General features: G+C 55.7%; 9 protein-coding genes across 9 annotated transcripts; 4 read left to right on the top strand and 5 right to left on the bottom strand.

The window, feature by feature from the left end:
- Positions 1 to 266: 266 nt before the first annotated feature.
- On the bottom strand, positions 267 to 2030 carry CC84DRAFT_1219438 (uncharacterized protein; the record flags this gene model as incomplete). The annotated part of the gene is made up of 1 exon (XM_018183082.1): positions 267 to 2030. The coding sequence occupies one exon, from the start codon at positions 2028 to 2030 to the stop codon at positions 267 to 269; it is 1764 nt and encodes a 587-aa protein (XP_018034600.1).
- A 361-nt stretch (positions 2031 to 2391) lies between these two features.
- On the bottom strand, positions 2392 to 4376 carry CC84DRAFT_895652 (WD40 repeat-like protein; the record flags this gene model as incomplete). The annotated part of the gene is made up of 3 exons (XM_018187818.1): positions 2392 to 2735; positions 2785 to 3637; positions 3813 to 4376. The coding sequence occupies 3 exons, from the start codon at positions 4374 to 4376 to the stop codon at positions 2626 to 2628; spliced, it is 1527 nt and encodes a 508-aa protein (XP_018034601.1). The 3' UTR covers positions 2392 to 2625.
- A 100-nt stretch (positions 4377 to 4476) lies between these two features.
- Positions 4477 to 6527, top strand: CC84DRAFT_1166326 (UDP-GlcNAc-1-phosphate transferase). Its single transcript, XM_018178931.1, has 4 exons — positions 4477 to 4811; positions 4867 to 5047; positions 5098 to 5311; positions 5356 to 6527. Exons 1-4 carry the CDS (start codon positions 4579 to 4581, stop codon positions 6105 to 6107), a joined length of 1380 nt encoding a protein of 459 aa, XP_018034602.1. The 5' UTR covers positions 4477 to 4578; the 3' UTR covers positions 6108 to 6527.
- Positions 6528 to 6644: 117 nt separating this feature from the next.
- CC84DRAFT_1124115 (3-isopropylmalate dehydratase) lies at positions 6645 to 9396 on the top strand. The gene is made up of 4 exons (XM_018175674.1): positions 6645 to 6848; positions 6897 to 6928; positions 6982 to 7056; positions 7104 to 9396. The coding sequence occupies exons 1-4, from the start codon at positions 6749 to 6751 to the stop codon at positions 9222 to 9224; spliced, it is 2328 nt and encodes a 775-aa protein (XP_018034603.1). The 5' UTR covers positions 6645 to 6748; the 3' UTR covers positions 9225 to 9396.
- A 190-nt stretch (positions 9397 to 9586) lies between these two features.
- Positions 9587 to 11004, bottom strand: CC84DRAFT_1261216 (CDC73-domain-containing protein; the record flags this gene model as incomplete). The annotated part of the gene is made up of 2 exons (XM_018185047.1): positions 10303 to 11004; positions 9587 to 10252 (listed from the first exon to the last, which is right to left on the bottom strand). Exons 1-2 carry the CDS (start codon positions 10927 to 10929, stop codon positions 9587 to 9589), a joined length of 1293 nt encoding a protein of 430 aa, XP_018034604.1. The 5' UTR covers positions 10930 to 11004.
- Positions 11005 to 11560: 556 nt separating this feature from the next.
- Positions 11561 to 13538, bottom strand: CC84DRAFT_1166328 (uncharacterized protein). The gene has a single exon (XM_018178932.1). It carries the CDS (start codon positions 13442 to 13444, stop codon positions 11822 to 11824), a length of 1623 nt encoding a protein of 540 aa, XP_018034605.1. The 5' UTR covers positions 13445 to 13538; the 3' UTR covers positions 11561 to 11821.
- Positions 13539 to 13670: 132 nt separating this feature from the next.
- On the top strand, positions 13671 to 15005 carry CC84DRAFT_1166329 (uncharacterized protein). The gene is made up of 3 exons (XM_018178933.1): positions 13671 to 13790; positions 13839 to 14664; positions 14714 to 15005. Exons 1-3 carry the CDS (start codon positions 13755 to 13757, stop codon positions 14815 to 14817), a joined length of 966 nt encoding a protein of 321 aa, XP_018034606.1. The 5' UTR covers positions 13671 to 13754; the 3' UTR covers positions 14818 to 15005.
- A 382-nt stretch (positions 15006 to 15387) lies between these two features.
- CC84DRAFT_1150286 (cytochrome P450 monooxygenase) lies at positions 15388 to 17219 on the top strand (the record flags this gene model as incomplete). The annotated part of the gene is given in 4 exon segments (XM_018176699.1): positions 15388 to 15550; positions 15602 to 16028; positions 16081 to 16147; positions 16163 to 17219. The coding sequence occupies 4 exon segments, from the start codon at positions 15428 to 15430 to the stop codon at positions 17217 to 17219; spliced, it is 1674 nt and encodes a 557-aa protein (XP_018034607.1). The 5' UTR covers positions 15388 to 15427.
- Positions 17220 to 17342: 123 nt separating this feature from the next.
- Positions 17343 to 18942, bottom strand: CC84DRAFT_1150289 (NPD-domain-containing protein). The gene is made up of 4 exons (XM_018176700.1): positions 18786 to 18942; positions 18472 to 18733; positions 18272 to 18420; positions 17343 to 18183 (listed from the first exon to the last, which is right to left on the bottom strand). Exons 1-4 carry the CDS (start codon positions 18796 to 18798, stop codon positions 17531 to 17533), a joined length of 1077 nt encoding a protein of 358 aa, XP_018034608.1. The 5' UTR covers positions 18799 to 18942; the 3' UTR covers positions 17343 to 17530.
- Between the last annotated feature and the right edge of the window lie 93 nt (positions 18943 to 19035).

The raw sequence follows: 19035 nt of genomic DNA on the forward strand, positions 1-19035 counted from the left end.
TTGATGTAACTAGTCGAGTTTCCTCGTCGTGCGCCCTGTCGTAATGGCCATTGATCAGGCGGTGGTGCCCAGCAACGCGACACGAATGGGTAATTTGGGCAACACTACAAAAAAAAAATGGGTATGTTTAACCAACTTGGCAATTGTCGTCTTCTCAAATCGTGCCCTGATTTGGGACAACATTGCTTTTGGTGATTAAAGCACTCGACACATCAACCCTTCCTTGCTTTCATACTAACCCAAGAGACACGTTCTTGGGACCCATCCTACCACCACCTCCTAGCCAGGGTCCTCCAGCCGCCCTTGAGCGCGATCTTAAATCCCCATCTTTCCCAGCCCTTCACCATCCACTTCCCAGCCCACAATGCTCCAACCCAGCCATACTTGCCCACGATCTTGATGAACCGAAAGGGTGCCCCCAAAGCGTGTACGGCCTCTCTGACCGCGTCCAGTACAAAGTACACTGCTACCAGTGCGTATAAGACCAAGCACACTTTGATCATTACGCTGAAGAAGCTCGTGATCTGCGCGAACCCTGAGTCGAACTTGCCTTTAGGCGTTGGCCTGGCGGGCGGGGGAGGGGCGGGACGAGCGATCTTCTTCGGAGATGCAGGACGCGAGGTGGATGGAATGGTGGGCGGCGGGGTCGCATGCTGTACAAATGGATCCACGTACGTGGATGTCGGCCTCTGCGGTGGCGCGGGAACAGAAGAAGAGGTAGGTTTTGCAACTCGGGGGCCTGTCGGGCGCAGCCACGCCCAGCGGCTTGCAAGTGTGCGCTTCTGCTCGATTTTCTTCTTCTCTCTGTCCTTTAGGATATCGGCAAATGTACGCTTCACGGGCGCCGGCGTACCCTTGATCGTGTTGGTCGTGTATCCGAAGACGGTGTCGGTGGCCTTGACCTGTTCACTAGCACTTGTGGTGTAAGCAAATTGAGTATGCTTCTCGGGCGAGCTGGGTCGTGAGCTCTCTGCGGATGAGGTCGGCGGCGAGCGATTGTAGAGCGCCCACCAGCCCTCCTTCTGCGGGGATTCATTAGCGGTCCGGGTGTGCGTCTGAGCCTGAGTCTGGGCAGTGTTGTACTTGGGTACAATGCGCACTTTGATCCTGGGCGGGCTTGCAGATGGCGAACGTGAAGCACCTGTTACGGAGTCACCGCGCTGGTAGCGCGGGCCAAGCGGCGAAGATGTGTTGCTGCCCAAACTCGAGGGTGCTTTCGTGAAGGCGATTTTGTTCGTGTCGCTTATCGAGCGTGCGCTTTGGGCATGCGCACCGCTTGAGAGAAGGTGCTGGTTCCGCGGTTGTTGTGCGGCCGCTGATGTCGCCCATGCGTGTTGTGCAATTGGCGGACTGGTAGGAAAAGAGCCCGCGGGCGACAGCTGCCGCGGACTGTCAGGTGGTGTCAGATCTGCGAGCAGCGGCGCCGTCGCCGACTTTCCTTTCCTATTGGAATAGGCGTAATCGTAAGAAACAATCTTGCTTGGGACTTTCACACCCTCGGTGCTGTTGCGCTCGCGGACCTGGTGGGCTTTCTGTTTGTAGGTCTGGTACGCATCGACCTGGGCCTGCGATGGGTGGGGAATTTTAGCCCTGAAGACAGATGCTTCCTTGGGAACTTCTACAATGGGCTCGCGGGTCGTGGGCATTTCGACTGCAAACGCATCGCTCTCGAATGCATCCTCTCCTGGCGCCTCTGTTCGAATCGTGCGGCCCCAGGCTGACTTCCTGCTCATAGGCGCTTTCGGGGCCGGACTTCTTTTGATCTCGAGAAAGTATTCCGAGGACTGCGAGCGTTCGAGTGGATGTCTCAGTTCATTGGAACTGGCGGAGCTGGTTTTGCTGTGCGAGAGATGGGGTGGCGTGCGCGGCGGCGTGGGGGCTAGTGACAGGGCCTCCTCGAGCGTTGCGGGGGTACGATGGCTTGATATGGAGACACTATGAGGAGATAAGTGAGTGCTTTTCGGATTGGGAAATTGCGCAGTGATCATCTCTTCCCTCGCTGGAGCCTGCCGACGACCGAAGAACGGCATATTTTATGGACAGGTGAGAGGTATCTGCGAAGGACTGCTCTGCACAGCAGCGGGAAGCCGTTCAACTATACCTACGATATCTGAGGCTGGTAACGGAGGTGGGTGGTAGGAATGTGTGTGGCTGACATAGTGACCGAGAAAAGTTGCGGAATGTGGAGTGACGCAACAGTCGAGAGAACCTTGGTGACCTCGCCTTCGACCTTGCTACCTACATTCTGAAGTCGATTTAGCCATCGAGAGCGTCAGTATTATTTTGACAAATATCTCCTGAAAGTATTAGCAACGGTAGCCGCAATTTCGAATACCTTCGCGGCCGTTGTACGCAGAGACTCGTTCATTCCGCGATCCAATGGTGACCCTGGCTTGGAGAAAGTTCTCTATTGAATGTGCTCCGCAACGAGGTACGAGAGCGGTCGGATTCCCGACAATGGTAAAAGGGTATCTAGCAGGATGTGACTTCTACTCAGGGTGGAAGTCAAGATCAGGTCCAAATCCAGCCATGAACGCCATGCCAAGATACCTCAGCCCGGGAATATGCAAAAGCCATACGGTGTCGGCGCACGTGAAAAGAGTGGCGCGCAAAGGACACGAGAGTTCAGTTGTCGCCTGACGTTCCGATCTCTGAGTATTCAAGCCAATGTCCATTGACGGCCTTCTTCCAGGTACGGATGGCGGCGTCATCCCCAGTTGATACAAGTAGATCACCTATACCACGTTAGAAATCTTGATGCGTGTGAGAGTGTTCCCGACTTACCCATTTGTGAGAAAGCCACTCGCCAAACGGCCCCTTGATGACTGTTAAGCTCGTCTACAAGCTTTACTGTTTGCGTGATACGCCCTGGGCCTTGCTCATGGTCCTGAGATGGATCTGGGCCTTTCGATACCCCAGCCAATCCTGCTCCGATGCCAGAAGGGGCCCGTGACTTGTTCACCTGTGGAGAAGAAATGGTATCTATAGTGGTCGAAGCTGATGCGCCGGCAGCAAGGCTTTTATCTGAGCGAGGCGTCGACAACTCGTAGATGCGTATAGCCCCGTCCTTGCTGGCCGTTGCGAGAACATCGTAACCCCTCATAGAGCCATTGGCCCAAGCAACGTCGCGTATGATTTGTCTCGCGCCTTCGAGTTCGGCAACCTTGAAGAACCGTTTGGATTTGTCAGTCCTAAACACAAGAACCTTGTTCATCGCTGCGACAGCTAGACCAAGAGATTTACGATCCAAGCCTGCCATGATGGCTGTCCAGCAGGGAAGCTTCTCCTTGTGAAAGGCAACTTTGAACCCGACCTCTTCTTGCCGCTCAGGGGGATTGTTTCCACACACCCAGGTCTCAGCTATGATGCCCCATTCATTGAGGTTGCTTTGGTCAGTTGGCTCGTACACAAGAAGGAGACCGTCTCGGGTGATGAGTGCGAGCCAGGTCTCCTGCATGATATTTTTGAAGTCGAGCGACATGAAAGGCGCGTTGGTCTGCGACGCCAGGTTCGTGATGAGCTTGAAGCGATTTCCCGACATGGGTACCTCAGTTACGTCTTCTTGCCAGAGCTTACAGCGGCCGTCTTCTCCAATGCTGCCGACGACCTCGCCCATGAAAGGGCCGTTCCATTTGACCTGAAGGTTGTCAGATGGACAGACATGCAGCAAGTTTTGCGGACAGCCAGGCTCTGTACTACTGAACACAGGGTAACACAGTAGCCTAAGCCATGGCAAATCTCACGATAAGGTGTGGCAAAATGGCTGTGCAGCAGCCGGGATTGCAGCCAGGGGTAGATACGGTACCACTCACATCGACAATCTCAGCATCGTGCGCCTTCCAGCTCTCAACAAGCGACCAGGACTCTTCTTTCTTGTCCCAGACTTTGAGACGGTGGTCGGAACTGGCAGTCACCATGCGCGTGCCAAAATAGTTGAAATCGACGGCAAGGACCAGGTCCTGGTGACCATGGGCAAACGTCTGGAAGCCGGCGGATGCCATTCTGGAGTAGGTGTTTCTGGCACCCCAAAATGCAGCCTCGAGGTAGTCGTGCACGTTTGCATCAATGGCGGACGTGCTTCCGTCGGCAGAGGGCTCCTGTAGCAACGGCAGCACCAAGTCGGCCTCTTCTACGGCATCCTCGAGCGTGACGATGTTCAGATGGGAGTGGCCACGATCGCGAGGGAGGGACCGTGCCTCGGCGATGTGTGGGGCGCCTGGAGCCTCGCCTGGAGACAAGCTGGAATCTGAAGCTGCGCGCGACGGCAGGCGCGACGGCGTTAGGTTGGACAGAAAAGCCGGGCGGTGTAGCCTGCGCGTTACGGCGTCTAGCGAGAGCTGGATGGGATCGTGCTCGGTGGTCGCGTGTTGGTCCATCTTGCTTGCTTGCTCGAAGCGGGCGCGGCGGCAGCTCGTTTCGGGTCTAGGAGCTTACGAAACGTAGAGCCTCAGCACAGGTGGCTTCAACAACAACGCGTCGCCGCGCGCTGCAGACTGGCAAACTTGTGCAGGCAAACGCTCTTTGTCGCTTTCCTTTCTTGTGTATACTTGGTCCTGGGGTTGCCGGGCACCCGTCGCTATGTCGACTGCCCTCAGCTCAACGGAGGCTTATTCGCTGCTGTCGCTCTCCTTGGCGGCCGTGGGCGTGCTGTTGAACACGTTCACGGGTGAAGGTGAGCCGCTGATCGCCTCGATTGCTTTCAGCTGCCTTGCTTTTTCGTCCTGCTATGCACTCATACGATGGCTCGGGAATGCCTTTATACGGCGGGGCTTCAAGGGCAAGGATCTGTGCAAACTCAAACAAACCGAAATGTACGACCACCGCACGCTGGTTCCTGAATGGACAAACGAAGCTCACATGACCTAGCCCGGAAACCATGGGCGCCGTGTGTGCCATGGTGTACCTCTTCACCATCATAACCTTCATCCCCTGGCCATTCTACAAAGACATTGTCGTTGCAACGTCAGGTGGTGGTAATCGCGATGTCATTAAAGAGCTAGAAGAGGTCGAGACAGGAAGGCTGCTCCACCGGTTCCCTCACAACAAGGTACCACGCTCCGCCCCGTGTCAAGCGCGCAACGGTTGACGTTAGTCTAGCTCGCGTCGTATCTATCCGCTATCCTTTCGTTGCAGACCATTGTGCTGTTGGGTATTGGCGATGATCTGTTCGACATCAGATGGCGGCACAAGGTGTTCATCCCGGCGGTTGCCGCTATCCCGATGCTCATTGTCTACTTTGTGGACTTTGGTGTCACTCAGATGGTGGTCCCGATACCACTGCGACCGTATCTCGGAGAGCTGTTTGATCTTGGTGCGTGACATTCGACGTTGGTGGGACGATGCTAACAAGTGCAGGCTGGCTGTACTACGCGTACATGGCCTTGCTTTCCATCTTCTCCTCGAACAGCATCAACATCCTCGCGGGCATCAACGGTATCGAGGTTGCCCAGTCGCTGGTGATTGCGGTGCTGATCGTGGCCAACGACGTGCTGTACCTGTCACCGTTCACTGCATATCCGCACCCTGCCACGGACTCGCACTTGTTCTCTCTCTATCTGCTGTTGCCCTTCATCGGAGTGTCACTCGCGCTTCTCAAGCACAACTGGTTCCCAGCCAAGGTGTTCGTCGGAGACACGTACTGTTATTTCGCAGGGATGGTGTTTGCGGTTGACGGGATCCTGGGTCACTTCAGCAAGACACTGATCCTGCTGCTGTTGCCCCAAGGATTCAACTTTATTTACTCGGCTCCACAGCTGTTCCATATTGTACCATGCCCCCGACATCGGCTCCCGCATTTCAATGCACGGACCGGGCTGCTCGAATGCTCACGCGTCGAGTTCAAGAAGCCTCTTGCCCGTCCGGTCGCGGAAGGACTGAAGGTACTGCACCGACTTCGGCTGCTCGACGTTGAAACAGACGAAAACGGGCAGGTAGTGTCGTCGTCCAACTTTACGCTCATCAACCTGTGGTTGGTGTGGTTTGGGCCGATGCGGGAGGACCGCCTTGCATTGGGCCTATTGGCGTTTCAGACAGCAGTTGGGGTAGCAGGACTACTTGTACGGCACCGCATGGCGCTACTTGTATTCACAGCAGACAACTGGTACTAGGAAACTGGCGGTGCAGGTCGGGGAGCGACCGGCCAGGGTAGGATAGGGCGAATGTTGACAAAGACTGCTTCTTCGGACCGCAGGCGGGACCGACCGCTCGCTCCAGCATCCGAGCAGCGGTTTGCGTGTGAGCAAGTGCGCCAATCGGAGAGCACGAGTTGTGCGCTTACAGGCGCGTGGCTAATGGCGATTAAACGCGGGGCCTGGCGGGGCACGTCGCAGCCAAAGAGAGGTGCACAGAACGTCATCACCATCCGGCTTTGCGCATGTGCCGAGCATCGTTCAGCCAAGCGGTGCAGCGCGGACAGGCGTCGCGAATGGAATCGTAGTCCGCGATCGCAATGGCGGCCAGGTCTTACATGAGCGCCTGCAACCCCGCCACAGTTATGCGGTAGCTCGCGCTGCTAGCCGAGAGCGCCCGGCGTCGTCAAATAGGAAGAACCGTGATGTGCGCTCCGATAATCGGCATCGAGCTTTCTGTGTAGTTTGCTATTTGAGTGCCACAGCTCCTCGCCTGCACAAGAACACTTCCGTCACTGCCGCTTCTGCTGTTCCCTCCGTCGCGTTCGGCCTGCCTGAGACATACTTTATCACCTTTATCCAGCCTTGCTGTAATTGTAGCGCAAAGCGCGGCTGCCAACATGCCGTCTGCTGTGAAACCACCACGGACCTTGTACGACAAGGTCTTCGAGGACCACATTGTCGACGAGAAGGACGACGGCACAATCCTGCTCTACATTGGTACGCTCGTCGCCGTGCACACTCTTGCAAAATTCTGACTTTTCAAAGACAGGCATCTGGTTCACGAAGTGACGTCGCCGGTACGAATTAGCGAAGTGGCGCCCACCGCGACCTTATGCTAACCATCCACCAGCAAGCATTCGAGGGCCTCCGAAATGCCGGCCGGAAAGTGCGGAGACCAGACTGCACGCTCGCTACCGTAGACCACGTATGTCGCCTTTCAGCAACTCTTCTTTCATGTACTCACATGTGCAGAACATTCCCACAGTCTCGCGAAAAAACCTCACCACGACCGAAAAGTTCATCGACGAGGTCGACTCACGGACACAATGCATGACCCTCGAGGAGAACGTCAAGGCCTTCGATCTCACATATTTTGGCCTGGACGACAAGCGACAGGGAATTGTACACATCATCGGCCCTGAGCAGGGCTTCACGCTGCCCGGCACCACTGTCGTCTGCGGCGACAGCCACACATCCACCCATGGCGCCTTTGGTTCCATTGCGCAGGGTATCGGCACAAGTGAGGTCGAGCACGTCCTTGCCACGCAAACACTCATCACCCGGCGGAGTAAGAACATGAAGGTGCAGGTCGACGGAGAGCTAGCGCCTGGTGTTAGCAGCAAAGACATCATCTTGCACATAATAGGAGTTATTGGAACCGCCGGAGGTACTGGCTGCACCATTGAGTTCTGCGGATCTGCTATCCGGAGCCTCAGCATGGAGGCGCGTATGTCGATATGTAACATGTCGATTGAGGCTGGTGCACGTGCGGGCATGATCGCACCGGATCAAACGACCATCGACTACCTGAAGGGACGTCCGCTGGCACCCAAAGAGGATAGCCCGGAGTGGAAGAAGGCCGTCAACTACTGGCTTACGTTGAAGTCGGACCCGGATGCGAAGTGGGACCACGAGGTCTTCATTGACTGCAAAGATATTGCGCCCACCGTTTCATGGGGAACTTCTCCCCAGGATGTTATCCCAATCACTGGCAAGGTCCCCAGCCCAGACGACTTCCAGGACGAGGTCAAGAAAAATGCGTGCAAGCGTGCCCTTGAATACATGGGCTTGACGGCTGGCACTCCCATGCAGGACATTGTCTTGGACAAGGTCTTCATTGGCTCATGCACAAACGCGCGTATTGAAGATTTACGTGCCGCGGCACGCATAGTCGAGGGCAAGAAGGTTGCCTCAAACATCAAGCACGCCATGATTGTTCCTGGATCTGGCCTCGTCAAGAATCAGGCTGAATCGGAGGGTCTCGACAAGATCTTCACAAACGCAGGCTTCGACTGGAGAGAAGCAGGCTGCTCCATGTGCTTAGGCATGAACCCCGACATCCTCTCCCCCGGCGAGCGCTGTGCCTCGACATCAAACCGAAACTTCGAAGGACGACAGGGTGCAGGTGGCCGCACGCATCTTATGTCCCCTGTCATGGCTGCCGCCGCTGCTATCGTCGGCAACCTCGCCGACGTCCGTAAACTTGCACCTCCGTCCACGTCAGCCGCAAAGGGCTCCCCGAAGATCGAAGTCCAGGCCGATGTACACATGGAAGAACCCAACTCAGATGACGACCTCGAAAACAGCATGGATCTTCCCGCCGACTCCGTCTCCTACCCCTCCTCCACCTCCACCAAGGGTGCCTCCGCTGGCATGCCCAAGTTCGAGACCCTCCGCGGCTACGCCGCCCCCATGGACATCGCCAACATCGACACCGACGCCATCATCCCCAAGCAATTCCTCAAAACAATCAAGCGCTCCGGCCTCGGCTCCGCGCTCTTCCACGCTTGGCGCTACGAAGCGGGCAGCGACGCCGAAAAGAAGGACTTCGTCCTCAACCAGGAACCCTTCCGCCAGTCCAAGATCCTCGTCTGCACGGGGCCCAACTTTGGCTGCGGCTCCTCCCGCGAGCACGCACCCTGGGCCCTCCTCGACTTCGGCATCAAGTGCATCGTCGCGCCGAGCTACGGTGACATCTTCTTCAACAACACGTTCAAGAACGGCATGTTGCCCATCCGCATCGACGACCAGGCGACGCTGGAGAAGATCGCCGAAGTCGCCAAGTCCGGCAAGGAGATCGAGGTCGACCTGCCGAACCAGACCATCCGCGATGCGGACGGCAACGAGCTGGCAAAGTTTGACGTCGAGGAATTCAGGAAGCACTGCTTGATCAACGGGCTCGATGACATTGGTCTGACGATGAGCAGCGAGGAGCACATCCAGAAGCACGAGGCGAGACGCACGAGGGAATGGCCGTGGCTCGACGGCAGTGGGTACCTTGCGCGACACCGCAAGGGCCCCGTCAAGATCGAGGCCGCTGCCGTGCCTAAGACAAACCGCGGTGAGGTTGTCGGCGAGCCGCTGGAGTGGTAGACGGTAACTTTCTTCTTGTCGATGCGTTACGATTAGTGTGTGACGGGTGGAAAAGTGCACACATGGGAAGGTGTTCGCGTCCTTGCAGCGATCCTTGTCTGCGTTGGTTGGATAATGACCATATTTGTGACTCGGTCTTCTTTCAATACGTTCAATGAAATTTTTCTTGTCCACCTTTGCTATTGGTATCCCCAATGTCATACTCTGCTGCAATATGGTGTGGTATGGTATATAAATCAAATGTGATCCCATGTCGCCCAGATGAGCCAGACTCCATCTCATGCAAACCCGCAACGCCACGCTCCCGTTCAAAAGAACCCTACTGATACACGAAGCAACCCTGTTCACGCGGAGAGGATATTCTACCTTCCCTGCCCTTGCAGCCCCGGCCCATCCTTGGTCCACCCACCCCTCCTCATCCCCTCCTCAATCCGCCCCCAAATCCTCTCCACCAGCTCCCGATCCCTCCACCTCCCCTTTTCACTCCCCGTCCACTTATCCACCTGCACACTCGTAATCCCCCTGCCCCACGCCTTCACATTCTCCGGCTCGTCCTCACCGCCATATCCCACATAGAACCCGGGGTAGTGGCTGAAGAGCTCAATCGGATTCGGGTACTTGTAGCTCTTGAACTGCCAGCTCTGGCCCGTGGTAAACACAGCGACCACGCGCGACCAGTAGTTCGGCTTGAACATGGCGGTGCCGTCGACGAGGATGAAGCGGAAGGCGGTCCGCGGGTCGATGGAGGGGAGCACGCGCGTCATCTGGAGGAGGTTGGAGGCCGCGTTGGAGGAGGTGTCGAGGGCGGAAGGCGGGATGAAGACGCCTTCTTCGAGGAAGGACTTGACGTTTGACATGCGCAGGAGGGAGGAGGCCGACGGGGAGAGCAGGATGATGGGCTGCTCGATGCGGCGCGCGGGCTTCTTCATGTTGGTGGGGAGGGACTGCGGGATGGATTCTTTCTTCTGCGCGGCGGACGGGTGCGAGCGGAGGAAGGAGGTCGCGAGTTTACGGTAGGAAGAGAAGTCCTAGGGGAGCTGTTAGCGAGGGGGCGGAGCGAGGGTTTGGGCGGACGTACAATGGGCTTGGAGCCCCGGAGCGCCGTGTTGTGGTCGCCCATTCGACGCTCGCCGTCGTAGATTTGGAGTAACCGCGCATCCATCATCGTCTGCCCCGCTGCGGCGTTCGCGCCTTGCTGGAGCGGCACGCCCTTCCCGCCTGCAATCGCTGCAGCATCGCCGGCCGCGGCGGTTGCTGCGACGCTTTCCAAAGGCTTGAGATTGTCGCTTGCAACCTCGTCTCCGCTCAGCCAACTGATCAGCTCAACTTTGTTCGCGAACCCCAGATGGATCACACTGCCGCCGGCGCCGCCCGGTAATTCCTCGTTCAGCCTCTCGGTGGCGGCGACGTATTCTGTGACCGAGGCATCTTTGTTCAGCCAGGCGAAGTATATGCTGCGCAGATCGACGGGCTTCCCATCGGGTGCGTAGCGCGTAGGCGTGTTGAAATCGAAGGTTTTATGGTGCGCGCCGTGCAGCGTGGGCTCGTTGAAGGAGATGTGCGAGGCCTGCGACAGCTCTGTGACCGTGTCGGAGGCACCCGTGGGGTTCGGCGTCGTCGCGAGGATGGGCGCATTGTTGGATGTGATGCTGAGGCGCAAATTGAAGAGCGGGTCTTCCAGCTCCACCTGTGTTGGAGCTGCCATGGTGCAATCTATGTCCGCCTCGCGATTGAGGGTCAGAGATGTCGAGGACAGGTAAAAGCGTCGCGGGAGACGTGCGGAGCCTCGGAGCTTAGCTTGGGTACTTTTCGACGTGGAGCAGATCGCGCCAAGCATGCACGGTGCAGTCGCGTCTTCGCGTCCTCTGTCGTACTCACAATTCTCAGAGCATCATGTGGGACGGTGTCTCTGCCAAAGTACAAGTCATCTGCAACATTGCTGTGAATACAACTCCGAATAGAGACTAGTCGCGAGCTATCCGTCTACTTACGATAGCTTTACCTGCCTGGCTTTTCTATGTGTCTATGGTCTTGAGCTATGTCTACCAAGGAATATGGGTATCTTTAAATGTTTATTATTCTGCCTGTCGATCTGCCCCAAGTCACCATCCCCTTCTCTCTGAAGCTTTGTAAAAGTCGGTTATAATGGAATTACTTGCAAAATACCACCACTTCTAGGTTCGAAAGCCTATTGCAAGCTACAAACCGCATGCGTGCAATAGCAGAAATCACGAATATGGACGGTGCACAAAGAAGAGACAAAAAGAATTTGAACTTCTTCAATACCTGTACATCCTCTGGAATGTTGTAGCCGCGTGATCAGCGTGTGACCTCGGATCCTTGGGATGGAGAAAAAGAACACATACTTAACTAGCACGACCCTCTACAAAGCCGATTTTCGAACAGCAGGTTGAGTCATTATCGTCGCGCCTCGCTACCATATCTATCTGCTGGCGTCGACAGTCTATGCTGAAAGCACTACCTCTCGCACGCGGGTTCTTCGAAATTCGATGACAAGTTCCCCTGAATATAATAAACGACGCATCTTTTCCGTATGCGTCATATGAACACTTGCTCCCACATTCTCCTTTTCATGCTCATCGCTTTGAAGATCGCGGAGTCTTGGATGGTGGGGCTCGAGAAGCCCTGGGACTCTTGGGAATGAGGCCCTGGCCCTTCTCCTTCATTTGACCAAGCGCAGCCTCGACGTTCTGTTGCCTCTTCGCAACCTTGCGATATCGCTTCTCCACTTCATCCTCAAACGCCCGCGCCAGCTTCCTCTTGTTCTGCCTAGCTTCTTTCGCGCGTTTGATGATATCACCAAACCGTGCGAGAAACCAGTCGCCAGCGTCTTCCCACTCGCGCGTGGGCAAGGAACGGAAGAATTGGTGCTGATCGGCGGGAGCGAGATTCTCCTGGACATACGGGAGGCGCTCGTTCAGGTCGCGATTCAGCATATCAGTAGAGAGGACACGAGCCGTACGACGTGGCTCACAGTCGAAATCTTCGACTCGCAGTTCATCATAGTCCATGTTGAAAAGTCCTGGGGTGTCATAATCACCGATCGGTCCCTCAGTGTCATTGGGCGCGTCTTCCTCGATGGACCGGTAAGGGGCGGCAGGATCTTCCTTCAGCAGCAACTGCGTCTGAGTTGGAGCAGAGCGCAAAGCTAAGATTGGAGTGGGATTCGCCACACTGGCTTGCGTGGTAGGCGGGGGGAATGGTTTGACTGATGGCAGCGGCGCTCCGTGTTGAGGGTGTGGGCCTGCTGGTACCGAGATCTGCTGCTCATGTGCACCCTTCGGTTGACGAAGTGCCTGCGGTACGGTCTGACCATTGCTCGGAATTATATTGGGAGCGGCGGCATTGGTTTGGCGAGCAACTCCTCTAAGCACCTCGAGAGGCGCACTCGCCTGCTGCGCTGACTTTCTAATCGCGGCACCTTTTTGATATACGCTAGGCGCCGGCATGTTCGAGGGGCCCGGTGCTAGGGGTCTCGCCTGTTGAAAGGTTGGTAGAGTGTATCGGGTAGTGATGCCCTGTGCTGGCGGCTGCAAGTGTGGGTTCTCTGGGCGATCATAGTCACCATGGTCGACCAGTGCTTGCTGTCTCAGGCCCCTCTGGTCGCATTGTTCGTCAGGAGGACCGGATGTAGTGCTCGGATATGAGTTACCCTCGTCATGAAACAAGCCTTGAGTCTTCATTTCTTTCTTTGCCTCCTCGATGAATTCGTCGTGGTCTTGGCCTTGGTGCTGATCTTGATCATGGTAGTCATCCTGATCATCGTCCCCTCCAGATTCGCCGTCCTCGTCGGAACCGTCTTCACTGGCGCTTTGTTGGTCTTCATCAGAATACTCGTCGCCATCATGGCCGTTTCTCTGGACAGAGTGCCGTTGCTGGATCCGCTGATCCTCGCCTTGGTTGAAGGTGGAGTGTTCGTGAATTGTAGTATCAATGCTGCTACCGGCATCTGTGTCGTACCTTCTGTGCTGGTGATCATCAAGCTGTTGCCGGTGGCTGTTCTGCAAAGTTGAAGGAGGGGGGTTGGGCTGGCCCGTGCCTAGAGCACGAAGGGGACCAGCATACATCTGAATAGGCTCGTTGTGCAGGTTTGCTTTTGGAACCTGCACTTTCGCTTGTGCTGCAGCTAAACGCCTGTTGCTGTTGGCTGACTGCGGCCTCGCAGTGTTGTCTGCTTTGTTGTTGACGAAACTCTTCATGGTGTATGACACAGCACGAGCGGTACAGGCGCGTAGATCGATTCGTTACGCGTGCACAAGGTGAAGCGAAGCGAGTGCGCCAATTCTTCGAGAGAGGAGTGAAGGTTGAAGCTCGAACGGGAAAGCGCGATGTATGTTATGGTCTAGCCGTATCTGGTACTAGCCCCGGCAATCCCATCGATAACTCCGATGACGGCATCTTTCGAAAGACGTGAATGGCCTATCTTGATCGCCGTCGGCTTGTCGAACCGCTCGCACGTATTCTCTCTTGAACTCACACACTGAAGTAGTATCAATGACGGTTACCACAATGGCCGATTGCTACCTTTACAGATTGCCTAATGAGGTACTACTCCTAACTCTAATGGACACCACCATCTAATAACCATGCAAGCTCCTCATACACCTGCTCACGCCGATGACCACGCCCGAGCTCCTCCCTCTAGCCCCCCTATCGCGCCGAATATACACTGTTGTTATACGCATCCTCCACAACCGTCTCGTAATAGCTTCTGAACTCGAATCCCACTCCGTACTCCTTGAATGCTTCCATCCGTCCGCGAAGCTTACCGAACCGCCTTACTTCTGCTCCTCCCATGGCATAGATGGTCTTGCGCGTTACGATGAACTTTCTGAGAGCGAAAAGCATTCGCCATCGCGACTGGGAGATATGCGTAATATGTATTCACGATTCCGGCCACATCGGCGGGAGCTTGACGACGGTGGTAGGCGGGTGAGGCGACCAGGTGACATCCCGGGCAGTCGCACCCACCCAGGCATTATGCAGGATGGATATGAAGGGGATACCGTAAAGCAAATTTTGAGTTTGGACGGACATGAGCTGTTCACGCAGCTGGTCGCCCAGAGCCATCTCGTCAAGACCGGACCGAGGCACGAACTGTTCACGTACCCTGTAGAGATAGAAGAGGGTGTGATCAGGGTATGGAGAGAATGGCTGCGGGACATGGCAACAAAGAGCCAGAGTAAAGAAATAAAAGAAGAGAAGGTGGAATTGGCAGGACCAGGTAAGGGGAAGGCACCCACTACCGAAGCGTTACAAGCAGATGATGTAGGCGATTCCCGAGTACTATGGGTCAGTCCGAACAAGAACACAGGCATCCGCTTCAATGTGAGGGAGAGGAAACTTAAACGGGAGATCCCGATTCTCGTACGCGCAGACGAAGAAGACTTGCCAGTCAGTTACGAGATCGAGTATGATGGTAGGCGCGCTAGCCACGGGCATACATGTCTTGCTAACTACGCTCCCAGAGCTTCTGCTCCGCACGTCACACCTGCTTCTGGTGCTTGAAAAGTCGCTCGTTCTGGACGATAATACTTCTGGTAAAGCCGTAGTCTTTGGTTCTTTCGGCTGAGTGCTCAAACAGCTTTTCAGAACCCAGAGCATCTATTTTGTGACATGTCTGAATATCATGAATGCCAGGCGACGTGTATCCATTGGACATCCGGCGCTCCTGAAGTGCTTTGGACAGGAGTCGGCATTTTGAAAATTATAAGGCATTTGATTGTAACGCAACGGATAACTAGAGAATGATATGGGACCTCTTGCATATACATGCATACCATAGATTCGAAAGAGTCAAGTCCGTGGACCTTACAGTAGTTTAAGCTACCCCAGGGGTCGGTCATCGACTAACGCGACAACATGCACCATGTTCGGGTGCGTAGCGCGACTGGTTTTTCACCTGTAAAAGACCACTCGAAGGTTTGATGCCCCAGTCGCGCTATGCACCCGAATATGGTAGCAGGGTGTATGCTACCATCAGAATAGCGTCGTACGAAAAGATCGCCAGTTCGGGCAAGTGTCTCGTTGACTAACAGTCCGGCCAATGAGCACTCTGGCCTAACCGACGCCTCAGTGTGCTAGCTCCAAACCCTAGTGTTGACGAACAACGATATATCTATCTCTCGAACCTCTGGCTGTACTCGTCCTCATCTTGATTGCTGTGCAGATCGCTGCACATCATGGTGTTGGTCAAGCTATTGGGTCAGCTCGCTGGCAGCATCTGCGTTGGACTCTTGTCGTACTTCCTTTGGAGATTGTACAATGCACGATTAGTGTTCTGGCGTTTAAAGAAACTGGGTATGGTACGCTAAGGCTCTGTCGTATACCATGTTTGTTTGGTGCTCACATACCAGCCAATGCCCCCCTGGAACCCAGTCCTCGGCCATTTGTTAGTCCTCCCCGCCATTATCAAGCATCTTCCAAAAGATGTACAACAGAGCTGGATTTTTCGATGCACGGCGCGTGATTTCGAGGCGTCTGACGGACTCCATTACATCGACCTCTGGCCCTTTGCCATGCCTATGATCCTCGTCACCGACCCGCTGATTGCGAATGAAGTGTGCGTCGAGCATGATTTCGGCAAGCCGGAAATGCTGAAGCCATTCTTCTCGACTATCGTGGGCGGTGATGGCATGTTCACGATGAACGGTGCAGAGTGGAAAAAGAGTCATGCATTGTTCGCGCCGGGATTTGCGGAGAGGGTGATCCTGGAGAGAATGGGTCAGGTTGTTGGGGAGTGCGAGGTCTATGTTGAAAGGCTCAGGAACGAAGCTAACAAGGGTACGACGTCGTATGCCTTGATCAAGCCGATGCTGATTCAATGAACTTACAGGAGAAATTTTTAGCTTGGACGAGCTGACTTGTGACTATATGATGGATGTCATTGGAACAATAACATTGTGAGTTTGGACTAGGAAGTATGTCGAATTCGCACTTACACAAGACATGAATGTTCGATTTCACTCTTTGACTTCTAGGAGCGACCCCCTCGCTTCAGCCATGCGGGACCAAATCAACATTCATGTTCGAGACGAACATATGAACCCGATTAAACGCTATAGCCCCTTCCAGCTCTACAAAGAACATCGGAACTCCCACATCATGGATTCCTACATCACATCTGAACTCCACAAACGCTATACCGACTACCTATCGTCCGCAACCAACAGCAAGTCACTCGCCGACAAGTCCATCATCGACCTCGTCATTGCAGACCATATGCGCGACCGACCCGCCAGCGCAACCCTCGACACTGACTTCATCAAATGGGCCTGTGCTCAGATCCGCCTCTTCCTCTTTGTTGGCCACGACTCTACTGCTTCCACTATAGTCTACAGCCTTTACCTCCTTTCCAAGAATCCCTCAGCCCTCGCCCGCCTCCGCGACGAACACACCAAAGTCTTCGGCCCCGACGTCTCCACCGCCCCATCCGCCCTCCGCGCGAACCCCCGTCTAATCAACCAGCTCCCCTTCACTACCGCCGTTATTAAAGAGACGCTCCGCCTCTTCCCACCCGCAGGTGGCTTCCGCGGCGGCGAGCCAGGGACTTACATCACCGACTCGCACGGCAAGCGCTACCCCACCGAAGGCACAGGCCTCAATGTCCTGCACAACTGCATCCACCGGAACCCCCGCTACTGGCCGCAGCCCGACGCCTTCGTCCCTGAGCGCTGGCTCGTTGGTCCCGAGCACGAACTCTATCCGCGGACGAAGGGCGCGTGGCGGCCGTTTGAGTACGGGACGCGGAATTGCCCTGGGCAGACGCTAGTGATGCTGGATGCGAAAGTGACGCTTGTGCTGGTGGCGCGGGAGTTTGATGTTAGGGATGCATATGGGGAGTGGGATGCTGAGAATAGGAGAGAGGGCGGGGTGAAGGATGTGGATGGGGAGAGGGCGTATCAGGTTGGGAAGGGGTCGGCGCATCCGAGTGATGGGTTTCCGTGTCGGATTGAGCAGCGGGTGGGCAGTTGAGGTTGAGAATGGATTTGGCATGTCAGGCTTTGTGACATCGATGTGAACGCTAGCGGTGTACTTTCAAGTCAAAGGCCGGGAGACGAATCGAGGGGTGAGTTGCGACAATTTGATTTTAATGGACGCAGCTAAGCTCTCCCGTGACACGAGTACTACAGTCTTTTAAATGTGTATCGGTTTCCAGTGTCAGTCATCGTTGTATGAATGGGTTACAAAAACATGAACAGCAATAGAAGAACCAAGCAGTGCATCAACAAGTCGCTTGACATGGTTTACAGCAATACATATAGGCAAAAATCGAATGTTGACATCTACAATTTCGCCTTCGAAACCACCAATGAGTTTGCCTGTGCCAGCCATTTGACGGCGTCGTTTACAAACTCGTCAACGATCTCACGCGCGCTCTTCTTCTCGTTGACAACGGCAGCAACCTTGCCCATCAGGAACGGCCGCGCGTTGTCCATGGTATCATCGTCCAAATCGTCGCCGAGCTTCTCCAGGTCGTGCTCTACGGGGATGACACCCTTGCTGGTCAGCTCCTTGATCTCAGCCTGCCTGTTCTCTTCCCAATTCTGGATGTACGAGTTGGTGCGCACGCGCAGCGGTCGGCCGGTGAAGATGATGGTACGGATATTGTCGTCGAAGCCGGATGTGCGGACAGCCTCCTGGTGGGCCTTGGGTGCGCCAGCCTCTTCGGAGAGGATGAACCGCGTGCCAACCCACACGCCACTCGCGCCGAATGTGAGCATAGCAGCTAGCGACTTGCCGTTGAACAGACCGCCGGCAGCGACGACCATGACTTCGGCGCCCGACATGGGCGACTTGTGACCCTTGACCATGTCAACGACGGCGGGGATGAAGACGGAGGTCGGGACGTCGCCCGTGTGGCCGCCACCCTCGCCGCCCTGCGCGCAGATGATGTCGACGCCGAGGTCGAGGCACTTCTGTACGTGCTTGGGGTGGCCTAGACGAAGTCAGTATATGTCTTCAAGGTGAGGGCGGGGACCGTGAATGTCCAGGACATGGGCACTTCGTGCCCGTGGGTCACATACCAATCATGTTCATGTAGAGGATGCCGTGCTTGTGGAGCTTCTCGACGACGGCCTTGGGGGGGACGCCGACAGCACAGACGAAGAGCTTCGCGCCGCTGTCGATGATTATGTCGATGAGCTCGTTCAGCTTGCCCTTGGTGTAGTCGTAGCTGCCCGTTGGTTAGCCACGTTCCCACGTCTCGCTGTACGTCCACACGTACTTGGTCTTGCGCGCGCTGCCGCCGACCTGGGGGAGAAGCAGGTCAACGCCAAAGGGCGCGCTCTTGTCGTTGAGGTAGCTCTTGAGCTCGGCGATCTGCTCGCGGAGCATGTCCGGCGTATAGCCAATGCCGCCGAGCACGCCCAGGCCTCCGGCGTTGGTTACGGCGGCAGCGAGCTTAGGGCCTGCGGCTACGTTCATGCCAGCGAGCAGCACGGGGTGCTGGATCTTCAGCAGGTCGGTGAGCTTCGTGCGGATCTTCTCTGCGCACTGTTAGCGGGCACATGTGAAGGGTGGGTCGGCGGGCTCGCATACGAGGAGAGGCCATGGCTGCGGATGTGTCGACGATGGACTTCTGGGTATGAGGCTGGAGGCTCGGAGGGGAAGACAGGAAAACGAGTCTGGGGAATGCGGAGTAGAGAAGGAGAGCGGCCGGGTCTGTGTTGCGGAGTCGAAGGGTATTTGTCGTGCATCCTGCGCGACAAGCCGCGTACCTCGGCAGACCACGTCTGGGGCTTAGTGCGCGTGGCCCGCAGCCAACATTGTCACGTGTCTGGGGGGGAAC

Source organism: Paraphaeosphaeria sporulosa (genome assembly GCF_001642045.1).
Source record: "Paraphaeosphaeria sporulosa strain AP3s5-JAC2a unplaced genomic scaffold CC84scaffold_7, whole genome shotgun sequence".
Lineage (NCBI taxonomy): Eukaryota > Fungi > Ascomycota > Dothideomycetes > Pleosporales > Didymosphaeriaceae > Paraphaeosphaeria > Paraphaeosphaeria sporulosa.

Bases quoted from the DNA above. Each gene is read 5' to 3' on its own strand.
- CC84DRAFT_1124115 (XM_018175674.1), top strand. From the start codon at position 6,749: ATGCCGTCTGCTGTGAAACCACCACGGACCTTGTACGACAAGGTCTTC. The intron at 6,849-6,896 runs GTACGCTCGTCG...GACTTTTCAAAG, and splicing joins CACAATCCTGCTCTACATTG to ACAGGCATCTGGTTCACGAA. The intron at 6,929-6,981 runs GTACGAATTAGC...ACCATCCACCAG, and splicing joins TTCACGAAGTGACGTCGCCG to CAAGCATTCGAGGGCCTCCG.
- CC84DRAFT_1166328 (XM_018178932.1), bottom strand. From the start codon at position 13,444: ATGAAGAGTTTCGTCAACAACAAAGCAGACAACACTGCGAGGCCGCAG.
- CC84DRAFT_1166329 (XM_018178933.1), top strand. From the start codon at position 13,755: ATGGCCGATTGCTACCTTTACAGATTGCCTAATGAG. The intron at 13,791-13,838 runs GTACTACTCCTA...TAACCATGCAAG, and splicing joins TTTACAGATTGCCTAATGAG to CTCCTCATACACCTGCTCAC. The intron at 14,665-14,713 runs GTAGGCGCGCTA...CTACGCTCCCAG, and splicing joins TTACGAGATCGAGTATGATG to AGCTTCTGCTCCGCACGTCA.
- CC84DRAFT_1166326 (XM_018178931.1), top strand. From the start codon at position 4,579: ATGTCGACTGCCCTCAGCTCAACGGAGGCTTATTCGCTGCTGTCGCTC. The intron at 4,812-4,866 runs GTACGACCACCG...CACATGACCTAG, and splicing joins AAACTCAAACAAACCGAAAT to CCCGGAAACCATGGGCGCCG. The intron at 5,312-5,355 runs GTGCGTGACATT...TAACAAGTGCAG, and splicing joins CGGAGAGCTGTTTGATCTTG to GCTGGCTGTACTACGCGTAC.
- CC84DRAFT_1150289 (XM_018176700.1), bottom strand. The intron at 18,421-18,471 runs GTACGTGTGGAC...ACCAACGGGCAG, and splicing joins GGCAGCGCGCGCAAGACCAA to CTACGACTACACCAAGGGCA. The intron at 18,184-18,271 runs GTATGTGACCCA...GACTTCGTCTAG, and splicing joins CCTCTACATGAACATGATTG to GCCACCCCAAGCACGTACAG.